This window comes from Quercus robur, chromosome 2 (genome assembly GCF_932294415.1).
Source record: "Quercus robur chromosome 2, dhQueRobu3.1, whole genome shotgun sequence".
NCBI classification, from domain to species: Eukaryota; Viridiplantae; Streptophyta; class Magnoliopsida; order Fagales; family Fagaceae; genus Quercus; species Quercus robur.
In genome coordinates, this window is record NC_065535.1 from 90232304 (window position 1) to 90259542 (window position 27239).

Below are 27239 nucleotides of genomic sequence, written 5' to 3' on the forward strand. Positions count from 1 at the left end.
TATTGTGTGCATTGGATTGTTACGAATAGGAATCTTGCTTGAATAGAAATGCTTACATCAGATCAACAAATGTACTTTTATGTTACAGGTACTTAAGCACAACACATTTTCAAGTGTTAGTTTGGGATGAGCTAAATTTTCCGTTTATTTACACTTTCAGCTTATTTTTAATACTATTTATGAGTTCTATTGTACTTTTTGATACTATTTATAGGTCTCATTGTATTATTTAATTTACTTTTTAACCTATTTCTACATTTTCAACAAAAAAATTTTAGCATCTGCTAAATAAGCTGTTCTTAAACGGACACCAAATATAGAAAATTTTGCCAAACCAACCAAGAATTGTGCTGTAGGATATTAGAACAAAGAGGAACGTTAGCAAATACCTTAAAAACATTGGTTTTTAAACTTTTGATGGAAAAAAAAAACTGATTTTTATGACAGATTTTTTATATTTTTCATTAAAGTAGAATTAAAACTTTCTATATCGTTTAAGATTACAATAAAGACATCCGTTTACCGGATCTATAAGAGAAGTTATCCATGAGTTACAACAAACACTTACTGTTCAGACAGAAAATTGCCAACAAAAAATTCTGGAATTAGTTGGCATTCTTAACTCTTTTAAGTGATGGAACACTTTTGAGAAAAACCCACACCCAACAGCCAACAGCCAACAACCAAAGTAAAGCAGGTCCTTAAGTAAATAACTGAACTCCAGAAGGGCAATCTCTCTGACACTTCACACACGCACAAAAAAAAAAAAACAACGGTCCCCACCCCAACACCACCACCACACAAAAATCCAATCCAATGACCAATTATAATTTACTCAGCTCCCTCTAAAACTTAAAAAAAGTTGAAAGTTGAAACTAACGCGCACTAAAATTCAATAATAGTCTTAGAGAGAGAGAGAGAGAGAGAGAGATAAAAAAAAAGAACCGAAATGGAATCACCGGCGTCGGGTTCGGGCGAAACGGCGACTCGGGTCGTGACGAGGGGGTCAGTGATAGACTCGATTCGAGGGTGCGGGTTATCGGGTATGAGAATCGACAAGGAAGAGCTGCGGCGGAGGCTAGTAATGCCGCAGTACCTTCGTTTCGCCATGCGCGACGCTATTCGCCTCCAAGACCCTACGGCCGGCGAGGCTCGCTTTCACGAGCGGACCGACCTCAATGTCGGGCCGCCCGAGGCTCCGATCGTCGTGTTCATCAACGCTCGTAGCGGTGGTAGACACGGGCCTGAGCTTAAAGAGAGGCTGCTTCAATTGATTGCCGAAGAACAGGTATGGGAAAAATGCAAAGTAGAGTTTGTTTGTTTCTGTGAGGCATTTTGTCGAACAGGTTGTGAACGTTTTTTGAGTTGGGAAATTTTTTGGGAAAAAAAAAAAATGCAGGTTTTTGATTTGAAGGATGTGAAGCCGCATGAGTTTGTACAGTATGGTTTGAAATGTCTGGAGATGTTGGCTGGGATTGGTGACTCTTGTGCCAAAGAGACTCGTGAAAGGTTAAGAGTTGTGGTATGTTATCTTTACACTAATATAAATCAACAACCTCAACAACATGAACAATCAAGCCTTGGCTTAGTGTCATTCTATATTATCAGAAGTCAGTTATACTCTTTTCTTTTTTGTTACTTTCTTAATTGACATGTCTAGAAATTCGTGAGGTCTGCTATCAATCCTACAATTTTTCTGTCGTTCTATGTTATCCGAAGTGATGCTCTCTAGTCTCTTGTTACTTCCTTAATTGACATGTTCCAAAAATTTGTGGGTCGGATATTGATTCTCGACAGATTGTGTTACTTTTTTTAATTGATAAGCTCTTGTTTTTTTGTTTGTTTTAACTTGAATTAACTCACTCTTTTTGACTGTTGCATATCGCGCTCCTCTGAATTTAATTAATAATCAATAATTTATAATAATGATTTTATTCATATGGAATGTGATATGTATATAGTGAGATTGTTGAATAGGTTGCTGGAGGAGATGGAACAGTGGGTTGGGTGCTGGGAAGTCTGGGAGAGCTTAAAAAAGAGAAAAGGGAGCCGTTTCCTCCTGTAGGAATTATTCCACTTGGTACTGGGAATGATCTATCTAGGAGTTTTGGTTGGGTAAGCCTTTCTAATCTTTGCATTCCAAGGTAGTTTTTCTTAAAATTTTTTTAATTTCGGGTTTTCCAAGTGATGTTTTGCTATGATTGTTGAGCTATGGGTTTGAGTTGAATGTGTTTTTGTCAGGGTGGTTCGTTTCCTTTTGCATGGAAATCAGCCGTCAAAAGATCTCTCCACCGCGCTAGTACGGGTGATGTCTGCCGTTTGGATAGGTTGACTTTCTCACTTACACTATGTTCTGATTTTTAGGGGTTGTGATGCTGATTAATTTCTCTGGTGATTGGTTATGCCTTGCCAGAAATTAATATATGTGCAAGTCGTATGACTTAAGATTACACTTCCTGTATAAATGAGATTTCTCCTCTTTCTAATGAAATTTCATATTAATTTATAAAATAAGTTTTAGAAATTGAAAGAGGTTAATGCTTTGGGACATTGGGCTCAAGAACGATATCTCATGACAAAGCTCATATATATACCTTAATGCTAAAAATTATAATTTACCTATAAAAAATGCTTAAAAATTGTAATTGTAATTCATTACATAACCAGTAGAATTTGATTGAAATTACCATTACTTTTATTGTGAAATGTAGAATAAGTACTTGATCATATGTTCATTTGACAAAAAGTATAAGAAAGAAGTGAACAGTTCATCCTTATTTTTCATTTTCTTGAAGTTAGCATAAATGGTTAAGCATTAGGTGGTGGCTCTGGATTTGTTTTATTATACAAGAAAGTTTATTGCTGAGCATGCCCTTTACTAGTTATGTGATAACAAGTGCAAACAATATGATAAAGATATATAAAACATAGTTATACATTTTCTGGTCTTTAAGTGATTGTTGAAAATCAACAATTACAAAAAAGGTTTCAACAACGATCTCTTATATATTGTAAAATATCTTCAGTGCTCTATTATGTTTTAAATAGTTCTTTCACTTGCCAGTATAAATCATATAATTTGTTTCTCTTATGATCAAATAGTTATCTTAGCATCACTTTGTTATGGTCACCCTTGTTTTTGGTAATTACTATTTTATGATGGCTTATTGATGTGGCTAACAGTTATTTAAAATCTGTTTTTGATGTTGCAGTTGGCATATTCTGCTGTCAATGCCAAATGGCGAAGTTGTTGATCCACCCTACTCTTTGAAGCATACAGAAGAGTGTTCTCTTGATGAGGTTGCTGATCTAGTTACTTCATATTCTACTATAGTACTATTTTAGTTGGCTAGCTGCTTGTGCTGAATGATTTTTACCCTTTAAACATTAAATATATATATATATATATATGTGTGTGTGTGTGTGTGTGTGTGTGTGTATTTATATTTTATTTTCTTATTGCACATATTTATGTTGTGATATTTATCTATCAAATCATATTATGTGCATATACATGTTCAGAGTTGTTGCCCCACTCTAAACAAATTCAGCTTTATACCAGTTAACTCTCTGATATGATAATCTTATGTCTGTCATCACCTATTATATATCAGTTCTTTTGAGAATCTTGCCTCGAAAAACTTGTTATCTTGGTTGTGGGGGAAGAGAGGGGGGGTGGGGGGGGGGGGGTGGGGGCTGGGGGGAGAGGGACTATGGAGATTTCTCATCTATTGTTTGCTGATGATACAATTCTGTTTTGTGAGGTAGAGATAAGTTTTAACTTGAGTAAGAGTGAATTAGTGGCAATAGGGGAAGTAAGAAGGATGACGGAGCTTGTGTTAATCCTGTGTTGTAAGTGGGATCAATTGCCAATGCTGTATTTCGGACTGCCACTAGGCTCCAAAGTTAATGCTAGAGCGGGTGAAATTAGATTATTGAAAGAATCGAATGCAGGCTGGCTTGATGGAAGAAGACTTATCTTTCAAAGGGAGGAGGCTCACTTTGATAAAGAGTATGTTTTCTTCTTTGCCTATTTTTTTATGCCCCTCTTTAAAATACCCACTTGTATTGTAATAGACTGGAGAAACTTCAAAGAGATTTTTGTGAAAATAGGGAGGGGGGGGGGGGGGGGGTTGGATATGGAAGTTGCTAGAAAGTTTCATTAAGTTGATTGTGGTATTGTGTGTTCTCTTTCAAGGGGATGAGGGTTGGGGATGCATAAGTCAAGCACATTTAATTAGGCACTCCTAGGCAAATGGTTATGGAGATTTGGAGTAGAGAGGGAGTAGCTTTGAAGGTGTGTTATCTCTCCCAAATATGGTGAAGCTTAGGGGAAGAGGGGGGTGAGGGGGGGGCTGGATCATGGATGAGGTTAGAGGTTCATAGGGGTTTTGTCTTTGGGGCATTCAAGGAGGTTGGGATTCTTTTTTGTGTTATATAAAATTCTTTGTGGGGGATGGTTCATGAATTCGGTTTTGGCATGATTTTTGGTGTGAGGACCTTTATTTGAAAAATGATTTACTTGAATTATTTCTGATTGCAACCTATAGGATTTCCTTCGTTGCCTTCTATATGGGTGGAGAACATAGTTGGAATTTGATGGCGCAACCATTGTGTGGTTAGAGAAACAATATCATCTTTGAAAGCCTAAGATTAAGGGAGAGCCCAAGAATAAGTGCCCATGTTAACTAGGTTTTTATGGTCATTTGTATTGTTCACGGTATTATTCACGCATATTGTTCGTGCCCACTATTCCCTGATAACAGAAATTTTTTTATTTTTGTTTGATCTTACCACTCTTTCAACCCTAAATCAAATCTTTTCTCTTCCTTGCAAAACCCTAATTATTCTTGAGCTGCAAACCTTCTTTTCAAAGTTTCTAAACCTTGAATCTACAAATCCTGCTAAACCTTAACCCACCACAAGCACACAGAAAAATTCTCTAATCTGTCCTATTTTAGAATCCCTAGTTTACTCAGTCACCACAAGAATTCGAAAACAAATTGTCTAATTGTCATTTATTTCCCCTCATTTTTCTTCTCAACCTAACATAGTAAAATAGTATCTATTTTCTATCATTTCTTTTTTCTATCTCTTCTACCAAACACACATGAAGGAAAATTAGTATCTTCTCCATTCTCTCACTTTCCAATCCTTATTTTCTATCCTTCCAATTTTCCTTCTTCCCTACTGAAACAAGCTAGTAAGGATAATGGGAAAGCTTCAAAATGAAGCATTGAATTCCATTTTTGAAAGCTGGTGATACTAAAGTTTGCTGCCAGTTGAAAGCCTGTTTCATGTCAACCTTTTTTTTTCTTGCATTGTGTATGTAACTAAGATTCCTGAGTTGTTAATAAACTTGTTTATACTTAAAAGTACTGATTTAAATGAGATTTTGAAAACCTAGAAAACAGCACGTGTTGATTCCATTGTTTGGATACTAGCGTATAGAAAGTGACCCTGATATTGTATGCTGAAGAAGGCCTCTCCAATGCCTTTTACTTTGAAAATTCGGATTAATTTCTTCATTTTCTATATAGTTCATAATATATACATATATCTTTTAGGTTTATCTCATTTGAGTTGAAATATTGGTCACTGTGTATTTTCCCGCTACCAGAATTGTTGTATCTGGAAATATATCAGTCAGTCTGTTACCTTATCAAAAAAAAAAAAAATATCAGTCAGTCTGTTATGAACATTTCATTGGCAAGAACTTTCTTGTTTTTGGTAAAGTATTTCATTGGCAAGAACTGGCAGGTCCTTGGTGTAAAGGAATATTCATTGCATATGCAATTGAAGAGTTTATGATGAGAGTAGTCAGAGTTGGTTTGGGAAAATAAGATGGAATAATTTAGATACTTAAGTCAAATGGTTCATAAATCTTGTTGCACATGTTTCATTTTTTTTTAATGCATCTTTATTGCTAATTGAGACTCTTTGCTTTTGGATTGTTTTGTGATACATGTCTTTGATTTTAATGGTGGAAGATTTTTTGCAACCGCAGGGTTTGGAAGTTGAGGGGGCGTTGCCTGAGAAAGTGACTTCCTATGAAGGAGTGTTTTATAATTACTATAGCATTGGTATGTTAATTTGACTGGTTGAATTAAATTTGGTGCACATATGGTTTTTGACTTGGTGGGAGAATGGTAACTTTCTATGATATATGCTCATCTCTCAGCTCATTAACATGGATTGAATTTAAATCTAGAATGCTGGAGCACCCAGTAATTCATTAAACGGGTCTTACCAAAGGAGGCTTTTGTGTGCCAAGCTAATTCCTTAGTGGTGCTCATGTGCATCCCTATATCCATCTTGATTCCTTTGGCTTTTCACCTAGGAACTGAACTCTTAGAAATCATCATGTTCAATGATGAATGATTGAATCATTGCTTCTACTGCAAACTTTGTTCAGAAACCACACTGTAAAATTAAGAGTAGATTGAATCTCAGGATCATTGCTACTATTTAGGGTTCCAAACATGTTCCCTTAAATTAATGCTTTTATGTACACCCAAAAAAAAAAAAAAAACCTTGCAATAGTAAGAAGAGTTTTGTTTGTAAACATTTGGTCTGACTGGCAACCATTTGAGATTCTTTGTACTTAGGAATTTTTAATTTGTTATTGTGAATCTTCTTATATTTTATCCGTTTCTCATGCAGGAATGGATGCCCAAGTTGCTTATGGCTTCCACCATTTACGCAATGAAAAACCTTACCTTGCACATGGTCCAGTTGCAAATAAGGTCTGGTTGAATGTCTTGATTGCTTTATCTCTGAGTTTGATATATGCATTGAGGTGTTATACGATCAACATTGCAGTTTAATTTAGTTTAGACCTTGAAGACTCTTAATTGTGCTGGGCCATCTTTGGTAGGTGGATGTCAGTTTTTAATCTGCTACTTGGTATATAGGAATTTTATGTAGGCCTTGTCTAGAACCTGAACGAATATGAATATCAGGGGTGGGGAAGTAATTTACAATTTCTTACATATATTTAACATTTCTGTATTACTAATTTCCCTGGAATTAGTTTTCTTTAGTACATGTTTTACATGTTTTAAACAAGACGAGAAAATATATTCCCAATTAGACATGATTTTATATCTATGTTATGCAATAGTAGAAAATGTGTTGGGTGTTGTAAATTAATTGCCATGTAGCTAATTTTGTTTTCCTTCCAGAGTTCAGAAATATGTTCCTTCCTGCATGCTGCACCTTAACAGAAGAATGACTTAAATGTTGAAATGTCAAATATGTTGTCCAAATATTTTGAAACCTGGTCAAATGAGTTTGATGTAGCCAAATAAATATTCAAAGAAGAAAACGCATACGACTAAACTGCTTAAAATTGTAACTGTTCCATTAACCATGAATTTTCTCTAGAAAACATCTTTTTAAAGCCACATGCTCTCGAACTTAAAGGAACTCCTCCGTCTCTATTTTAGATTCCAAATGTAGAGAATCTTGAGGTGGAGCAAGTTTTCAGAAAGGACTAGAAAACAGAACAGCCAGGATCATAGAATAGACTGGTTGAAGTATGCAATTAGATTTAAGTGCTTATGATTGTTCACTTGAAGTTTTCCTTTGTATTTTGTTTTTTTTTTTTTTTATATTGATAATGTAGGAAATCAGAAAACTTAATCTTTTAAGTGTGATTAGATATCAGTTGAAGCTTGGTTTTTGCGTTTCCTACCTTTTCTTTTTGTTGAGAAATAGAGAAGTCACAAAACACATTTAAAAAAAAAAGATAAATCAGAAAAACTTATTTTTGGAACAGCCAATTTACATATATTATATATAAATATATCATTTTGTTTTCATGTGTTCAGATGCAACTTGTTTTCATTATTATATATTATTATCATGGTCCAATATATGTGACTCTGTGCTTCTTAAAATTGTACGATGGGGTTATATATTAGGTCTTACTAATACAAGATTGCTACTAATCCATTTGTTATTACAGCTGATCTACTCTGGTTACAGTTGTGCTCAAGGTTGGTTCATCACTCCTTGCTCGAGCGATCCAAGTTTAAGGTCAAATATCTCTCTACTAGAATTGATTATATTTATTTTGACGGTTGTCTCTGCTTGTTAATTTGTCTCAAAGCAAATGGACAGTTTATTATTCTAAGTAGAATTTCTTTTCAATTTGATTGTCGTGTTGAAAGGAACACTAGAGGAAGTACCTTTTGAGTGTCGTGTAGAAAGGAACATGTTATTAGAACTGTAATTAAATGGAAGTATTTGTATATAGTATCTTTTCCTGGTTCAGAAGAAATCATTCTTGATTATGTGGGTGACTAGAACCATAGTCTTCTCATCTTGTTTTGCTTGGCTTGAAATGCAGACTTTTTATTCCACTATATGTTCTCAACTAGTAGTTTTGAACTTCTTAAAGCCAAATCACTTACTGAGAGCTTGAAATCAAAGCATATCTAGGGATTAGTTACTTTGGAGGTAAAATTACTTTGTAGAAGTATCAGCGTCATAGTTATGAAGTTACTTGGGATGCTAAGAGATTTGGCCTGAATTTTCTTAAACTGGGGGTTGCAATTGCTGAACATATTTTATGCTTTACTTCCACAGGGTAAAGTTTCAATAATGTTAATGGTGAGAGCATTAATGAGGTCAATTAATGAATTGTCAGGTTCAATTTCCCTTCTTTGCAGAGATTTACACCTTTCCAAAAGGGAGGAATAAAGCTTCATGTTTTCTTCTTCTTTCCTTTTTATTTATTTATTTATCCTTGAAATCTTCTATCTTAGTTTCTTTGGAAGTTTTAAGGGACTTGAATACTGAAAAAGGCAACTTGCTAACCTTGTTCATTTTAGTTTTGATCAAATAGCATTTTTGCATGTCTCTCCTGTCTCCCTTGGGCAATATGGAGGCCTATCTCTAACAGCAGAAAAAATAGTGTCATATTTCTAATTCTCCAGGAGGATGGGTTATATTTCTTAGCATAAAACTGTCATTGTTTGTGATATATATAAACTAATCAATGATGGTTCTCTTGGAGCATTTGATTTATTTGTATTCTTATGATCCTTTGTGTTCATCATCGTAAGCCCAAGGTCTTCTTTCTTTATTAACGAAATTGAATTCTTTCCTTAAAAAAAAATAATTTAATCAATGATGGTGGCATTTTCAGATGTGTCGTAAAGCTTCTATACTGCTTAGAAGAAACAGATGTTTTTTGTCGTGAAATTTCTTCTTAATTGCATTTTGCTTTGAACCTAGGACACCATATGTTTTGTTTGGGCTGACCCTCATCTTTTAATCTCTATGTTAGGCTCCTACTCATCATTTAGATTTTTTTTTTTTTTTTTTTTTTTTTGGGGGTGGGGGGGGTGGGGGGGGGGGGGGTGGGGGGGTGTGGGGGGGTGGGGTTGAGGCTTGCCAATGTTCTTGGTAGGAGCAGAGACTGAAAGGTGAAATGTATTGTATTTTATCCAGGGCTGAGGAACAGAAAATTCTTCAACTTGTATGATTTCTTGGATTTTATGCATGAGAGAATCAAATTTGTTTCCCTCCATATAATGGGCTTTTTCAGCCTTTTTGGAGATTGAGTCCTTCATTTGAGTTGTACAATGAATGCTTTTTTGGGAAGGTGGGTCATTTGTAAAAAGTGCATGCCTAATAATTTGGAGTCATAGAAATCGAGTTATTTGGCATTGTTGTTTAAGCAATGGGTGGCTGTTTATTCAATTCCTCAATATTCTCTCAGGAGTGATTCTTTCACTTGATTATTTGGCTAGAGCTCCTCTCTCTCTCTCTCTCTCTCTTGTTTAATATTCTCTCGTTTAGACACATTATTGGACTACAGGCTGCTGTTAGGAAATACCTTGGCTGTGCCATTCAGTAAGGATAGGATTTGTATTATCTTCCTAGATGAGGATCAATCTTTATTGGTTCCTTTGGATGGAAGAAGTATTTCAATAGAATTTCAATTTTTAGTTTAAATGGTTTGAGTTAGTATGAAAGTACTCCCTCTGTCTCATTTTGTTGGTCCTATTTAGAATATCTAGCTTTTTAAGGGAACATCATTTAATGCATTGTCTTTTAAATAAAAAAGATACAACCAATACTTCCCTCATTAATTCTCTTGTTGCCTTATTATCATGGCGTAAAAATTTCCTTCATAGAGTTGTTTGCAGTAAGATTCTGTTATTTGGACTGTTTTTCCTTAGCAAATTAGCATTCCTTAAATGGAATTTAAAACGCTTTCTCATTGTAGGGGTCTCAAGAATGTTTGAAGAATGTAAAAGCTTTCCTTTATAGAGTTGTTTGTAATTCGATTCTGTTTGTAGGACTATGTTATGCCTGGGCAATTACCATTCCTGTGGTAATTAGTATTCTCAATGAAGAAGTATTTTCTAAAACCTTTTCTCATTGTAGGGGCCTAAAGAACATATTAAGGATGCATGTCAAAAAGGTCAATTGCTCAGAATGGGAGCAGATTCCAGTCCCCGCAAGGTAAAGTTTTAATGATAAACTTTTGTTTGATGCAGACTAATATTTCATGGTCAGAATGATTTTTGTTTCAATGCATCAGTTTCAGTTGCCACCATCTAATTATGAGTAAATGTATATATCTCTTCTTCTTGTTGGTTCCCCCTTCTGCTTCCGACTTGAATCTATATTGTTAAATTTAGATTGATATCAGACCTGTAGTGGAGTAGGATGCCCTTGTTTTTTTGTTTGTTGTGTCCCTTTATTTGGCTTACTAATATCATATTGTTTTCTTCCAGTGTTAGGGCAATAGTTGCTCTGAATCTTCATAGCTACGGAAGTGGAAGAAATCCATGGGGTAATTTGAAGCCAAATTATTTGGAAAAGGTATCATCACATGGTTCTGCTTTATGTAGCTTATCAGCCCCTTCAGGGACGTATTATCTTATATTTATATGCTACAATGATGCATGGAAATGCATCTGTTGTACTCAAATGGCACCTCCTTCCTTTGGAAAGGAGTCAATGCTTAGCTTTTGTTTCTTTATTGATTTTTTTTTTTTTTTTTATAAATTTTTTATGAAGTCCTTTTATTATTTTTCTTTGGAGCTATATTTCAGGTAAATGCCTGCTTCTTTTCTTTTGTTTCTCAACCACTTGGTCTTTCTTACTCTATATATGCAAGTATGTTCTACAGTCAAATGTCAAATTGATGGTTCCTTGGTGAAAGTATACTTTTCAGAGAGTGTTGGTTCCATGCGTTGGATGCTTACTTTTACTCTTTTTTTTTTTTTTTGGTTTATTACCAGAGAGGCTTTGTTGAGGCCCATGCTGATGATGGTTTACTAGAAATATTTGGCCTAAAGCAAGGGTGGCACGCATCTTTTGTTATGGTTGAACTCATCTCTGCCAAACACATTGCCCAGGTGCAGTATCAAACTCAAAATTCTTATTGTTTATGCTATTGTGTAAAGTTCTGACTACTCAAGTGCTAACATGCAGCCATTACAATCTAACACTGGTCAGAGCATTTTTAATATTGGAATATCACTATGATGCAATTTTGAAGAATTTTATTAATCATTAGTGGGTTACGTACCTAGATATTTTCTTCAAATAGTGGGAGTGGAGCTGCTGACATGGCAGCCCTTCGAGTTTCTTCCCATTTTTTTCTAAATTATCAGGGTGCTTTAGGATTTATTTAACCAAACACCATATCGTGTTTTTTCTAATAGAAAAAGAGGCCAAAGACACACGTCTCTTGATCATCAATGCATCATGTTTAGTTCATCCTTCAAAGTTTCAGAATTTGTAAGATTCAAGAATTTGTAGTAGCTGTTGAAAAATGTACTCCCCTACATAGATGTGTGTGCTAGGGTCTGAGATATATTTCTTTTAATTTTTTTTAAATTAAAAAAAAAAAGAAGTTTTGGTACCTAGGGGGGGGAAGAGGAGATTCAAACTAGTGACCTCTGCTTCATGAGGTGTGGTACCCACTCCCCAGCCAATTCTACTACCCCTTGGGTTTGCTATATACTAATCTTTGATCATACTGAAATACATGAGTTTCTTCCTTTCTGGTATACTAAAGCCTTCAATATTTAAAATTTCAGTTCTGCTCTCACTCCTGAATCATGCCACATGGAAGTGTGTTATGTTACAAAACCTTTGTCCATTCATTTACCTCTGATATCCTGCTGTTCCCTGTTCAGAGTGAGCACGACCCTCTGTAATATGAATATCTTCCGTTCTGTTGCTGGCATCAAGGCTTTCATAATCTCCTACTAACTTGGACCAAAACTAAAATTTTCTTTGCCTGTTACTTTGAGGGACCATGCAAACTACTTGTAGGAGAGACCCTGCCTATTTTAGGAGCTTTAAAAACTTTATTGCATTATCAAATGGTATGTTCCATATTTGGGGATATCAAGATTAGGGTTTTTGATTGTCTAGCCTTATGTTTACATCCTCTATTTATTTGAATTTGAAGCAGTTATTTTGTATATTAGACTTCCCTGGCTCTGTAAATCCTAATTTCTTATTTGCAATTAGAGCTTTCCAAGTTCTAAACGAATTTGATAAATACAAGTTCTTCTATACTTTATGCTTTTTCAATCAACTTTGCTATCAACTCAACTTCTTTCACAACTTGTTGAGATGTCAAATTGCTAGTGGTGGACAATTGGTTTCACATGGACTGTTCACTAATAACTTTTTTTTTTTTTTTTTTTTTTTTTTTTTTTAAATTTTCCATCACTCACAAGTTTTGGAAAAAGTTGTGTCACTATACATATTCTTTTTCAATTGTGATAGCGTTTATGGTTGAGCCCTCTCAATCAAATATCAGTGATTATCATTTAAATTTTATTTTCATTTTTTCAGGCTGCAGCTATTCGCTTGGAAATTAGAGGTGGAGAGTGGAAAGATGCGTATATGCAGATGGATGGGGAACCATGGAAACAACCATTGAGCAAGGACTATTCGACGTTTGTGGAAATTAAGAGGGTCCCTTTTCAGTCAGCTATGATCAGTGGAGAGTGATATTGGTGCCTTGTGTTCCATTTAGGTGTAGCTGGGATTCATGTAAAGCAGGTGTATTACCTGAGGGCTTGTATTGTAAATTATATCTCTGTGCCTCAGTAACAGTGTATTTGTTGTTGTATCAAAATCAGTTGTTAGTCAAAATTTCCTATATATTCCTCTTTATTGCGAAGACTAGCTTACATACTATTTAGAGAGGAACTGGCTACCGGGTTTATTGGTGCCTCAAGGAATGAGTAATTTAAGGTGCGAAAAATAGGTGTTGATGTGATCCTTCTTATGTGATAAATAATTATAATTGTTGATATTTATTGAACATGACGATTAAATTGATAATAAGAAGGCACACTGCTTGAATGTAATTTGATTCACATTTCTTAGTTGCAATGAGAATTGTTTATAGTTTGTACTTTGTAGTCTATTCTTGTTTGTTTATTGAGAAATAGGGTGTGTTCCTTAAGAAATAAAATTCGGTATGGATCATAGGCTTAAAATTTAGATATAACTACAGTAGCAGAGAGAAAATTGATGATTTTTTTTTTTTTGTTAAGTGAAAAATAAAAATAGTTGATGAGACTTCTAAGTGTTAGTTCCAATCCTTTCTTAAAATAATGTGATTATTTTTTAATTAAGTATAGTTGATAGAATATATTAAAAATTTTAAAATAAGCTTTATAAATTTTGTAATTTTTTTTCATGAAAGTATAATGCATTTTACATATTCAATTATTATCTAAGGTAAGTTATTTTGAAAATAATATAATGTGTGGTTGGAATTTGTATCTAGTTTTCCCTGCAAACGGTATATTTTTCTATACATCTTAAATGACCTTAAAAGGATACAGATATAAGTAAATTCATTATTTATATTAGAAAAAAAAATACAAGATTTTAATAACATATAAAAAATTGTAATTTTTCAAGAGTATACCAACATTATGTTGAGAATTTGACAAAATTGTTAATGAAGTAGCTCTTCTTTCTACATAAGCCTCTTTCATCACAATGCATCACATAAGTGGACTGAAATAAATTGATATGGACCGTATGGACAAAAGTGGACTGAAATAGATTGAATTGGATTAAATCAAAAGAATGGACTAAAGTGGACTGAAATAGACTGATGTAGATTGAAATGGACTGAAGTAGACTAAAATGGACCAAATTGACTGAATAGACTGAAGTAAATCAACTGTGTACCACATGAACCGATATACCACATTGATGTGGCTTAATAAAAGCTTAGCAATAATAAATGCTATGATTTAGTTTTTAGATGTTATATAGATATACATGGATTCACTCTATAAATTGTGTTATGTGTTTCATGGAAAAAGAATTCTCGGAGCATGAATTTGAAATTAATGAATGCTAGTATTAATTAGGTAATAACGTGGAAAATATTAACATTTAATGATATTTTTTCAACCGTTAGATCTTTTAAAAATCTATAACTTAAAAAAATGTGTAACTTTTATGGAGTTACACTAGGTGTAACTTGAACCTATATATATATATATATATTAAAGAAGAGGCCTTATAAAAACAATTAAATATTAATTTTTTGTTTCATTTGATTCAATGTTTTAAGACTTTTCTAATTTTAAAAAAAAGATTTTTTATTTCCTTTGGTTCAATGTTTCAAAATTTTTCCACCTTCACAGATACACATAAAACTCATTGCATTTCAATTCACCATTTTCACCTCTTGCACTTCTACTCCTTTATATACACCTTTCCATAGCCCTTCATGCTATCCCATGTTAGATGCACATAGACCAAAATCGGCACCATTTGCCTTCAATCTTTCGGTAACACCTACCTTGCTCCAACATTGTTATCCTATCTATTCCTAACCCGTATAAGTTAGTTATAGCTAGGGAAGGGAGCTTGTATTTTATATTGAGTTACAATGGTTATTACAATTTTGATGTTGAGACGTTGGACTTGTGAGTTTTGTAAAAGTTGTGATTGCCTATGGGTGTTTGGGGTATTGATATGAGAAAGTCATACTTGTATTTTGTGTTAGAATTAATGAAAAAGAGAAAGATGAATTCTATATCAACTTTTATTCTACAATATTCTTTCAAATTGTTTGTTTTTTTGTTTCTCATTACTTGAATTGAATAATTATAATGGATATGTGTGTGTAATTTATAATTATTGCTTCTTATAATGAACTCGTCACTAACAAAGTTCCTAACAATTATGCTATAATATATATATATATATATATATATATATATAACATTCTTTAAAACCATCTTACATAAAACATTTCAGCATTATTTGTGCATCACACCGCAACACCGCAACTTTCCAGTTGTTAATAAAGAGCGGGTTGGATCATGTGCCCACCGCCCATGCAATCCTAGGAATTAGAATATTTTATGTTTTGTGAAGCCATCATCTATACTAAGCTGGCCACATGCACATCCACGTATATAAAACATTCTTCAAAACTATCTTATATAAAACATTATAGCATTATCCGTGCATCACACCGCAACTTTCCAGTTGTTAATAAAGAGCAGGTTGGATCATGTGCCCACCGCCCATGCAATCCTAGGAATTAGAATATTTTATGTTTTGTAAAGCCATCATCTATACTTAAGCTAGCCACATGCACATCCACATGTGCATCACAAAATTTAGTCATTTTCATCTGTAGCAACATCGTCTGCTCCTTCACTGCTTGTCCTTGAATGTTTTTGCATATCATCTATACTAGGGGAAGCTCCAAAGCCTTCAGGACTTATTGTAGGATTTAGTGTAGATCCGTTTCTCCAAAAAGACCATGAACGGAGACATTTCTGGTTGAAGTTTTTTACCAATTCAATAAATCTCAACCAAAGAGATCCTTCGAGAGGGACAATGTTTGAGTTTGTCCGGTGAAAGTGAGGGAACTTCTTCACCACATATTGCAAGAGGGAAAACAAAGAAACCGCTTCAACAGTCCAACTACGATGAAAAGAACCCCGAAGCTATATACCCCAAGACTAGGAGAATATGTAGAGATTTCAGCACTTCCATTTTCGCCTGTAGATGTAGTTTGACTTGAAAAGTATTTCCGCATAATATTTGTCATCTTATCTTTATCCTCAGTGACATTCAAGGTTGCTCTTGAAATGTAAGAGACTAGAGGGGATCCAAGTGGAAAGGCCTGAAGAAAGAAAGCAAAAAAGATTTAATCATGTTGATAAATTTATATGTATTAGTAGAGTATAAACAAGATTTTTATTAAATAAAGCTTATTCATTGGAGGATTTAATCAAATAAGAAAAGCAATATTGAAGTTATGTAATTAATATGACCAAGTCTTTGGAGAGTGCTTGAGGACCGTATAAATCCATGTACGCATTCATTTGTAAGCAAAAGTGAAAGAAGAGAGATAACAAATACAAATACAAAAAAAAGTAAAAAAAGAAAAAAAAAAGAGAGGCTTCTGTTCCTCTTTCCTCTCCAATTTCTCTTTCATTTTTTTTAATAATTTAATAATTACAATAAGGAAGGGGGATTTGATTTTTTTTTTTTTTTGAAATAATTACAATATACTACTAACCTCGTAGTTCGAAGTTTGAAACATTTTCTCCCGTAGATCCCCGAACACTTTGTGCATGAGCGGGCCGGGTGTCAATTCAGCTAAGTGTCTTTGTTGAAAACATGAGATGTTAGTTGAGTTATAAAAAATTTAGCCGATTTCTATTCCATTGTGAATAGTGTGTGTGAGTGCATGTGGGCACGAATTTTCAACAATTTAAACCATAATCCACTAGTCTAAGAATCACATATATGAAAGCCATTGCTGCATTTACCATGTTGACTTGTGACCTATGAAAACATTGACCATAATAGTATCTCGATCTGTTCCTCCAAAGTGAATGCAACGATTCATAAGTTATATCTCATAGTAATGCTATAGATAACAATATATTTTTATAAATTTTTTCATAGTGATAATAATAATTTTTTTTTTTGGTGACTCTAGAGTTATTGAATATCTTTAAAAAAAAAAGGCTAAAAACTATAATACGTATCTTGTTATGCATGCACACACACTATTATACACAATTTCAAAATGAAATTATGTTTTCAACTCATGAGTTTAGTTCAAAAAATATATGTAATAGTGTGTGTAACAAATACCATCCCAGCAAAAAAATATCTTGCATTCTTGTATCACCCTCTTATGTTGATAGGGGGGTAGAGAGAGAAAAATACTCACAAAGCCAAATCCACTAGTTTTGTAGATTGGTCCAACCATTGCATACCTAGAGCCATATTTCGAGAGGAAGAGCTTAATGTAAGGGATCTCATCAACAATAGCAGCTACACCACCATTATCACTTCCATTTGATAGTGCTTCATCATACTCCTCAGGAGTTCTATAAGCCTCTAACTTGGACTAATCGATATTTAACTCTTCTACAAGAAGCTCTCTAACGAAGGAATTTTTTTGATATCCTACAAAGTAAACATTCCTTTTTATCTCAGTTACATGGACAAATTCAGGTTTCAATTGTTGTACCATCAGCATTGAAGCTAAGCTTGCTGTGTAACTCTGTGTTAGAATGAGTACCATAAAGGCCCATATGATTAGTACAAATCTTGACCAATTGTTGACCACTTTCTCCCCTAAAACATCATCAAAATTTGAGAAAAGTGTTAACTTGTTTAAATTGATTTCCTTGAAAATAGAGGAAGTACCAAAGAGCATGAAAAAATGGTGAAAATAAACTTTTGGTCTCTAAACTTAAAGTGATTGCTTTTAGTCTCTTAAAAACTTGAGTGATTGATTTTATTCCATATGTTGTGATGACGTGTTAGTATTTAATTTGACCACATCATCTAAGGGACTAAAAACTTCATAAAATAATTTTTTTCATATTTTAAACTTTAGGGACCAAGAGTATATTTAAGACTTAAAAAAAAAAAAACATAATTTCATTTAATGGGAAGAAATGATTTACTATGACTAGAGGTGAGTGTTGCAAAGGAGAACAAGAAACTCGTGCGAATTTGTTGACCAGGGTGCCATCTAAACTTAGAATTTACACGGCGTTCAAGAACCCATGTTACCAAACCTGTTAAAATGGAGGTTGCATCGACTGCTAACCAAAGATCCCAACTTAGCAGCTTTAAGAAAATCCATATATTTTTCTTTTTATTATCTTTCATCAAAACCACCATTAACACACTTGATTCAGAATAAGGTAATGTAAAATCAACATATGAGGAACGATTAGCCACAATTGTTGTGTCTCCAACCACAGCATCAAACTTTTGCATTTTGAGAAAGAGAGAGAGAGAGAGAGGTGAGGAATGTCCTATTATAAAGTTACCTAAAAAAATGGATTATGATTAGTGTAACATTACTTTCATATGGGAAAATTATTAGGTATTCCTGGAGTATCATAAATGTGTACTCCTCCCTGTCACATGAATGGTGAGTCCCACCATAAATTTAATTAGTGGGACCTACCATTAATGTGAGAGGAGAGAATACGCATTTATGGTACTCCGGGAGTACACAATAATTTCCCTTTCATATGTAACAATCATTAAAATTGTTTTTATTATACACCAATTATAACTTGCCACTTCAACAGTGGTAAAATTGGTTATTGTATCATTTGACTTTTTGTACATACAATATGCAAGTGTTGTAAACTAAAAAATTCACCTTAGGTTTGATTTGGAAAAGAAGTTCATCATAAGTTCTTTCACTCTGCCTGCTTTCGTTCACATATGGCACAAACTCATGTGGAAGGGGAAAGGGTAATATATCCAACACAGCAAGGAACACATCAATTGAAAACCCGGATATTTTTGGTTTATCCTTATCGCTACGAGGACACCATTCAACCTTTATAAACTCATTAAAAGCATCTCTTACTGGAACTCCAATCCTCAACTTTTTTGGTTGGTTTATTGTGTCTCCAGGCCAGATTGGTGCCTTAAGTTTGTTCTTTGATATAGAGTATGCAATTTCACTAATGTCATCTATTTCTCTTGAAAGTCCTTTCTTAGGGTTCCAATATCCAATAATCCTTTCTGTTCGTCCTATCACGTTAAAGATTTCAAAGGTTGAAGCTTTCAACTGTCCCTAAACCAAATCAAAGTACCCACTAAGGCCTTGAAATCTAGTGCTTGCAATTTTGTTGAGAAGCCTTGGACCAATTTCAGAAACTCCTATGGCTGTAAGGTCTACTTTAGTTTCCCTAGCATTTTGCTTCCAAAAGCTAAAATGCTCTATATTAGCCTTCTCCATTGCCATAGCCAATGCCCAAATTGTATCATATGCTTGTAATCCAAAGAGGTTCAACCCAAGAGTATTATAGTTTGTGTTAGGTTCTTAAACTTTAGGAACTAATGTATTAGAATTTCAATTTGTATATATTGGCAAACCATGATCAAAACATTTAGTTTAGGTTTAGACTTGCTCAAAGTTTGGTTTAAATTAAGTTTGGAATCGAGTAATTGTAGGAAATTACTATTCAATTTCTACAAGGCTCGATAGATTGAAAGTCGTAGATCAGCAAAAATCAACAAACGAAAAAGTGCCATAACTTATTCGTTTGAAGCCTAAATCACGACCCGTTTTTTCCAGTATTTAAAGGACATCATAAGCTAACCCTAGGTGGGCTTTTTAGAGAGAGAAGAGTGTGCCTCTTTTGTATCTAGGGTTTTGTACCCAAAAAGCTATCTCATGTCTTCTATCAGTGTTATTCCTTGAAGAATTTCAAGATTTGGTGTTGTAGAAGTTACTGCCTTCTCTAGTCATCAAAGGTACTGATGATTTAAACCTTCAAGGGTGGTCTTGGAGTCACAAACAGGAGAGTTTGTGTTAGTTGTAGTAAGTTTTCTACTCGAGGTAACAATAGAATGTTAGTGGTCTAAGTTTTATTGTACAAACTTCAATTCTTTCATAGTAGATTTATTTTTACCTTGAGGATAGCTAGGTTAAATCCTCCTCAGGTTTTTTATCAGTTTGGTTTTCCTGGGTGATCATATCATTATGTTATATATTTTTTGCTGCTTTACATGATATGATTGTTTTGTTTTAACCTAGATCTGAATAATAAACCTAAGTATTCACTTGGTTAATTAATTAGGTTAAACAATCTAGTTTTACAGGGATCTAAAAACGTACAGTTTCTTTTTCTTGAGGTGTAATTTGTTGTTCATCTTCTTTCAAAATCTTCAAGATCTTTTGAAGTTTGTATATATGGCCTAATTCCCAAAACACCTTGCATTGAGTCCATGATCTTTGAATCAATAGTATCTAACCAACTTGATAGCCCTTGTGTCGTTATCCATGCATACCCTTTGCTCATCATTCCTGAATTCTTTACATGTACAAAAAGCTTTGAGCCAAGAGAAGCAGTCGTGTACAAGGAATATTCTTGTTTGCATTGCCTTAATTTTTTAAGCTCCTCTAAAATATCACTATCTTTTAATGACTGAGAAATGACACTTCTGTAAGGAAATCGGACATCAACCTCTTGGAAAGCATCTATCAAATATAGAATTAAGTCAATGCCACAATTTGTGTCTTCATAGATAGGGATGACTTCTCGCCAACCATAAGCTTGAATTAAGGCGGCTATGGCTTTCACTTGAGCTGAATCATCTTGGGTTGTCTGAATGAAAAATGGGTTATGGTTTGTGGTAAGAAGGGGACTTGTGGCTGAGAAAGAAAGTATAGGAAAATGGGCCTTTTCACCAAGATTTGCGATAAACTTAGCTTGTGCTGAACTTTGAGGTCCTTTGATGGCATGCACTTTTTCGTTGTTCATTAGATCTAGAGCTGCATTCCAAACGAATGAGTCAGAAAATCAATGTTCACAAAGAGTTAGGATTCTTTCCATTTGAAACGGATGCATTTAATGTTTTAGAGTAAATATGACAAATATGAACGTATATGCAATGCTACATTATCAAAATTTCAAATGACGTGATTCTCTGTACACTGTCAAAGTTAATTCTTGGTCTGTGAAATACTTGTCTTGTGATGGAAAACTTCAATCAATACATTTGAAGTTCTATTCAAAATTACTGGTCTAGAATGTTCATTCTCCTTTATAAATTCGTTAAAGCTAAGGATCAAAGATTGATTAGTTTTCTTCGGAATGGTTTAGCTAGTTCTTCTATTGGTGTCAAAGTAAATTGGGGTTTAGTGTACAAGCCCATAAGTGAGAGAGGATTAGGCTTAAGGAGGATTGAGGAATGTAATAAGGCAGCCATCATGGTTTCATTGGGTCATTGTTTGCTTAGGAAGGTTCTTTATGGGTTCTTTATGGATGCTAGATCTCTCCTCATATTTATAGTTAGAACTGGCTCTAACATGTCTCTTTGGCATGATTGATGACATCCAGATATGGTCATAGAGCTGTGTATTTTATTTATTTATTTATTGAGAATACTAAGTATTTTAACACACACGGGAAAAGGAGAGAAGATCTTAAAGAAATTGACAATGATGTATATCTAAAAGGACCTAATTCTTAAAGAAATTGACAATGATGTATATCTAAAAGGACCTAATTCTTGAGGTCAAGTGGTGGAAACTAATATAGTTCCCAACCTAGGTGCAATTCCTAAACTTGCCTTCATTGGTTGGCTTGCTATCCAAAATAGATTGCTAATGAAAGAAAGACTTTTGAAGTGGGGTATATGTGTTGATGCTAGTTATGCAGAAATAGAATTGAGATTATGTTGGAATATTCAACGTGTGAGTAGTGTGATAGGTTAAGTAGTGAAGTCTCATATTAGATACTAATGAGAAGAAAAAGTGATTAATATAACATAATTGAGTTCATACTCATTGGGCTTAAGCTTTTTAGATTAAGTGGTATCTTTATATGTTATATTAATTACTTTTTATTTTCTTATATATTTGATTTGTCATAAATTTTAAAGCGATGCGCAAATACTTTGAAATTTTGTTTGAAATAATTTTTATGTATATTAAGACCTATATATAATAGTCATTTTTTTGTATAGTATTTATGTTTGCCCACAATATTGTTGAATGCTTTGAAACTTGATCTTCTTAATTCATATTTTATAAAAATAAAAAATTCTCCTAGAATTGCTTTTTGAAGATTGATTAGAATTGTTTTACTAATCTAGATTTATGAGGTTGAAATTGCATAGTTTTTTAACATTTTATGAGACTATAACATATTATAATATTTACTTTAAAAAGTAGACTTTATTTTTTTAAATAATTAAATGATTTTGAAATCTATAAATAAGAATTTAAAGCATAAAATACTTTCATGTCCTAAAATTATATAAATTTAAGCATCCTTCCAAACACTTTCTCAACCACTCAATTCTCACAACCAAATATTGAGACCCCAATCTTAAGCACCCATTTCATTATCTCAATGAAATTAAGGAAATCATTTGTAAGCATCCACATAAAGAGAAAGAGATTAAAAAAAAAATAAAAAGGGCTAAAAATATATCCATTTATCAAGATTTAATTGTCTTTAGCTGGATTTTCATATCCCAAAGAAATAAGAAAAACACTGAAAACAATTTGAAATCACCATCGACTTTTATTTTTATCGTTATGGCTCATGTGGTGTTTATAGAGGATAACATCTCCCTAAACAACATATTTTTGGTTTTAAGTAAAAAGTTGATGTGGTGTTATTAGGTGTGTTAGGATGTATTGAGTTTTAAGTAAAAAATTAGTGTGACAATCTCTTATGAAATTTAGACTCTAATATTTATACACATATTTTTTTTAAAGAAATGATGGAAAGAAAATGATGACATAACACTTTTGTAGCTCAAAAGAAGTGTAGCAATAATAAATGTTACATTTCACTTTTTAAATATGGTAGTTGCAAACCTTTGCGATGCATGGGAATATATAATTATTTTATAATTGTAATATAATGTTTAATTTGTTCTTTAAAATTTGTTGAAGATAATTTGTTCTCTCTACAAATTAAACAATTTCTAAAATTATTTTTCATTTTTCTATCTCTACCAATATATCATTCTATTATTTTGGTTGTATTTGATTGATATTATTCATTTATAAGTTCGTCCATATTCTTCGAAATTATGTTATAGTATGCTATGTTTTTCTAAATTTTTTCGTACGATTAAAATTTTTGAGTTTCAAATAAATTATTCAAATTCTTCATTATCTTAAAGGAGATTATCATGATAATCAACACTCATAACAAACTTATACTAAAATCTACAATTTATTCTCTAAATTTGTTGTAGATAATTTGTTCTCCCTAAAAATTAAAAAATTTTAAAAAGTAATTTCCATTAGTCTATTTTTACAAATATATAATTTTATCTTTTTTTTTTAATGTTTTTGATTGATATTATCCTTTTTTAAAATTTTCCATATTCTTCTAACTATTTTTATTATGCATTACATTTCCTAATTTCTTTTGGTACAATTAAAATTTTTAAGTTTCAAAGTTATTATTCTAATTCTCATTCTTTTAAGGCGATTATTATGATAACTAAAACTTATCATATAATCACAGTTGATATTACTCAAATAAGTGATAGTATTCTCAACCCAAACTTGTCTTTTTCCATGCTTAAGTAGGTACATTGAATTGGACCAAAATAGACCAAATAGACAAAATGAACCAAATTGGACCGAGGTGGAGCCAATGGACAGAAGTAGACCAAATGGACCGGAATGGATTGAATTAGACCAAAGTAAACTGAAATAAACTGAACTAGACCGTATTAGATGGAAGTGGACCTAAGTAGACTAAATTGGTCTGAAGTGGACTGAACATGACTGAATGAACTGAAATAGACCGAAGTGAACCGAATAGACCAAAGTGGACTGAAATAACCGAAGTAGACCGAATGGACCTAATTGGACTGAAGTGGACCATAGTAGACTGAGTTCTACTGAGTTGGACCGAATTAGACTGAATTGGACCAAAGTAGACCAAATTGGACTGAATTGGACAGAAGTGGACTGAAGTAGACCAAATCAGACTAAATAGACGAAGTGGACCGAAATAGACTGAATAGACTGAAATGGACCAAATTCAGGTATATAATTAGCATAACCAAGATTATGTTTTGATATAAATTCAAATTCTTTTTTCCAAAATAATTAAGTATTAACTTAAATAAAATCAAACCAAAGCTATAAGAGAGAGAAAGAGACTACTTGTGATGGAAAACCAAAAAAATACTACACCAAAATGTATGAACCCAAAAATAGAATATTAAAAATCACAATAATTCAACAATATAAAGTAGAGTTGTAAGGAAGAATAAAAAACAAGAGAGAGAGAGAGAGAGAGAGAGAGAGAGAGAGAACACTTTTTCAAGAGAGAATGTGAGAGAGAATAATAAGAAATGTTTAGAAAATAACATGAGAAGAAAAAAAGTGACAATAAAAAATATTGTAATAAACAACAAATTATCCAAATCATTTTATGTAATAAAATAACATTATATTTGTATATACTATCTTTATAATGCAATAAGATAACATATATGAAATCAAAGATAAGAAAAAATATAACAACTTAAAAACACAAAACTTAATCACATCAACCCAAAGTAATAAAAAATCCACCAAAAAATGGAAAAAAAATTGAGAGAGAGAGAGAGAAAGAGAGAGAAACAACTTTTTGTGTGTGGGTAAAATATGCATAGAGTGGGAGAGAAAATTGTAAATTTATAGTGAGAGGAGAGGAATAAGAAAAGCCGAAAATAAAAGAAGATAAAGGGATAGAAGAAAAGTAATATTAAGGTACATAGTAGTGGAGAAATGAAAATATAAAGGGAGGGGAAAAGTTGCAGAAAGTGTAATAATGAGTTGAGAAATTAATAAGAAAAAAGAGAGTTAAAAATAAGAGAGAGATGGTTGGAAATGGGTGGATGATGTAACCGTTGATGTTGCTCAACAAGTGCGTAGCAACAATAAATGCTATATTTCAGATTTTAGATATATATATAGAAATAGATATATAGATATATTGTTTGATGATTGATTGATTGATGTCATTTTTTGTTAATTCCTTAATTGACATGGCATCTTTTACTATTAAAAAATCTTTTTATTTATTTTTTGATATTCCTTTAAATTCTTTGGTTCACATAATTTGAATTAACAAACTCTTTATCATTGGAACATTAGTCTTCTTTGTGCGTGTATGCCTGTGTGATGATTGATTGACTGATGTTATTTTTTGTTAATTCCTTAATTGACATGGCATCTTTTACTATTAAAAAATATTTTTATTTATTTTTTGATATTCCTTTAAATTCTTTGGTTCACATAATTTGAATTAACAAACTCTTTATCATTGGAACATTAGTCTTCTTTGTGCATGTATGCCCGTGTGTTTTTTTATGCCTTTTCCATTCCAAAAGAGATAACAGTTTTAGTTCTACCAAAATAATACAAATCTGCAGTTTTAGCCTTTTAGGATGTGTATGAGAATTATAGTTACCTGCACATGCCGCACCAATAACATCATCCTTAGAATCCCTGGTAAAAAGACTCAGTCTAGTTCGATAATTAGCATTCACAGCATAAAAATCAGAGACCGCCATCAATATGTAGCTCTCTGCCACTTCTCCCACTGTGGAGTTCAAATCAAGAACAACGCCTACTCTTATCACATCATCTGCCATTGAATGTTTATTACGCCCAAGGCTGAGAAAGAGAAGAATGATGAAAGAGAAGAGGTGCTTCCGGTTTGCCATTGTCATAAAAGCACTTACTTTGCCGAATTTAGGTTTAGGGGTAATAGAATAGGTATCTATGTGTGTGTGGAATTGTTTGTTATTATAGCTTGAGTGATTATAGTTGGTAGAAGAAGTGGGACAAGTAGAAGCAATGGTACTTTCAATTGCTATAAGTAGGGTTGGAGAAAGCATGTATGGGATCTTGTTTTGGCTCACCCCTATTTGTAGACTCATTTTCTGTTCCACAAAAACTAACTCATGTACAGGATTTATTTTTTTGTTAGCAATTTTTAGAATCCGAAAACAATTTTATATTATAAGAGTTATGCCAAACTTAATTTAAAATAGGACGGCCAATATAATTTGGGGCCTAAGATGATAAATTTATGTAAGGACTTTTATATGTAAATATTAATTAAATAAATGTATTTAATACTTACCAAATCACGGTTACTTTATTAATGCATTAAATACATATTTAAATGAAATAATAATAACAAAATTAAGGTTAATTTCATATAGAGAATTGAATATCATAGATTCATAGTTGAAGTATAAATTTTATAAAAAATAAAAAAATAAAAAAGATGCATAGATTAGTATAACATAATTTTTAATTTTATATCTTGTTTTTAAGAGAGAGATAGATAGATATTATTTGATGTGTGTTTTTATAGGAGATTGATTTGCAAAAATTAAAGTCTTAAATTATTATGAAAGATTAGTTATCATTGATGATCTAATGTATTTGCAACATTTTTTTTTTTTGATAATGAGAGAAACAAAAAGATTAGCGTTTTCAGAATGATAATAAAATATGTTTTTTATAAAATAAAATACATATATACTAGGGCACGACGAAACCAGACAAGGCGACTTCTTCAAAGTTAAAAAAAAATCCATAATAAGCAGAATAATAAGACAGACATCGGGCGGGGTCAAGCACTGCATTTTCGACACTGTACTTTTAAAGTCAGTCTCTCTCTCAAGTCCCTCATGGATTTTTTTGTTTCCACCATATTGTAACCTTTTTACCTGAGTGGGTTAGGTACACCTTTTATGACTCAGCCACGCGTTCTCAACACTTGTGGAAAAAAATTAGTGTTTTTAACTTTTACTTTGGACTATATTAATAAGAATACAATAGGTTCACTCCAAAAAAAAAAAAAGAATACAATAGGTTTTTTTTTATTTTTTATTTTTTTTAAGAAATAAATACACACAAGAGAGAGGGAAATACGTTCTAACACAAAGGCACACCACAGCTTCACTCAAAAGCTATTGTAAGAATACAATAAGTTGATTGAAATAAAATCACTTTGACTTGGATCTAACAATGATATCACTTATTAAGTTGATGATGCCAAAAAATCGTCAGTAAGTCACATGGTCCTCATGTACTCAATACTAGACCTGCACAACACAGAAAAAGAAGGAGATCTTACAGGGAGTACTAGTGTGGTACCAGCCAAATACCTTCCGAACGTTAAGTTAGAGAACTCTTCACAACTCTAGAGTGCAAGAGTTGGGAT

At 32.9% G+C, this 27239-nt stretch overlaps 1 protein-coding gene and 1 pseudogene across 1 annotated transcript; one reads left to right on the top strand and one right to left on the bottom strand.

Annotated features, from left to right (window-relative positions):
- The first annotated feature begins 850 nt into the window (after window positions 1-850).
- Window positions 851-13367, top strand: LOC126715741 (diacylglycerol kinase 4-like). Its single transcript, XM_050416514.1, has 12 exons — window positions 851-1288; window positions 1400-1522; window positions 1978-2115; window positions 2242-2327; window positions 3213-3300; window positions 6008-6083; window positions 6664-6746; window positions 7970-8040; window positions 10402-10479; window positions 10755-10842; window positions 11265-11381; window positions 12838-13367. Exons 1-12 carry the CDS (start codon window positions 950-952, stop codon window positions 12994-12996), a joined length of 1446 nt encoding a protein of 481 aa, XP_050272471.1. The 5' UTR covers window positions 851-949; the 3' UTR covers window positions 12997-13367.
- Window positions 13368-15647: 2280 nt separating this feature from the next.
- Window positions 15648-25725, bottom strand: LOC126705314 (glutamate receptor 2.8-like; annotated as a pseudogene).
- Between the last annotated feature and the right edge of the window lie 1514 nt (window positions 25726-27239).

What these genes read in the sequence shown, in the direction of transcription:
- LOC126715741 (XM_050416514.1), top strand. Translation starts at nt 950, where the DNA reads ATGGAATCACCGGCGTCGGGTTCGGGCGAAACGGCGACTCGGGTCGTG. An exon ending in TCGAGCGATCCAAGTTTAAG is followed by an intron (nt 8,041 to 10,401) that starts GTCAAATATCTC and finishes TTCTCATTGTAG; the next exon opens with GGGCCTAAAGAACATATTAA. An exon ending in CAGATTCCAGTCCCCGCAAG is followed by an intron (nt 10,480 to 10,754) that starts GTAAAGTTTTAA and finishes GTTTTCTTCCAG; the next exon opens with TGTTAGGGCAATAGTTGCTC.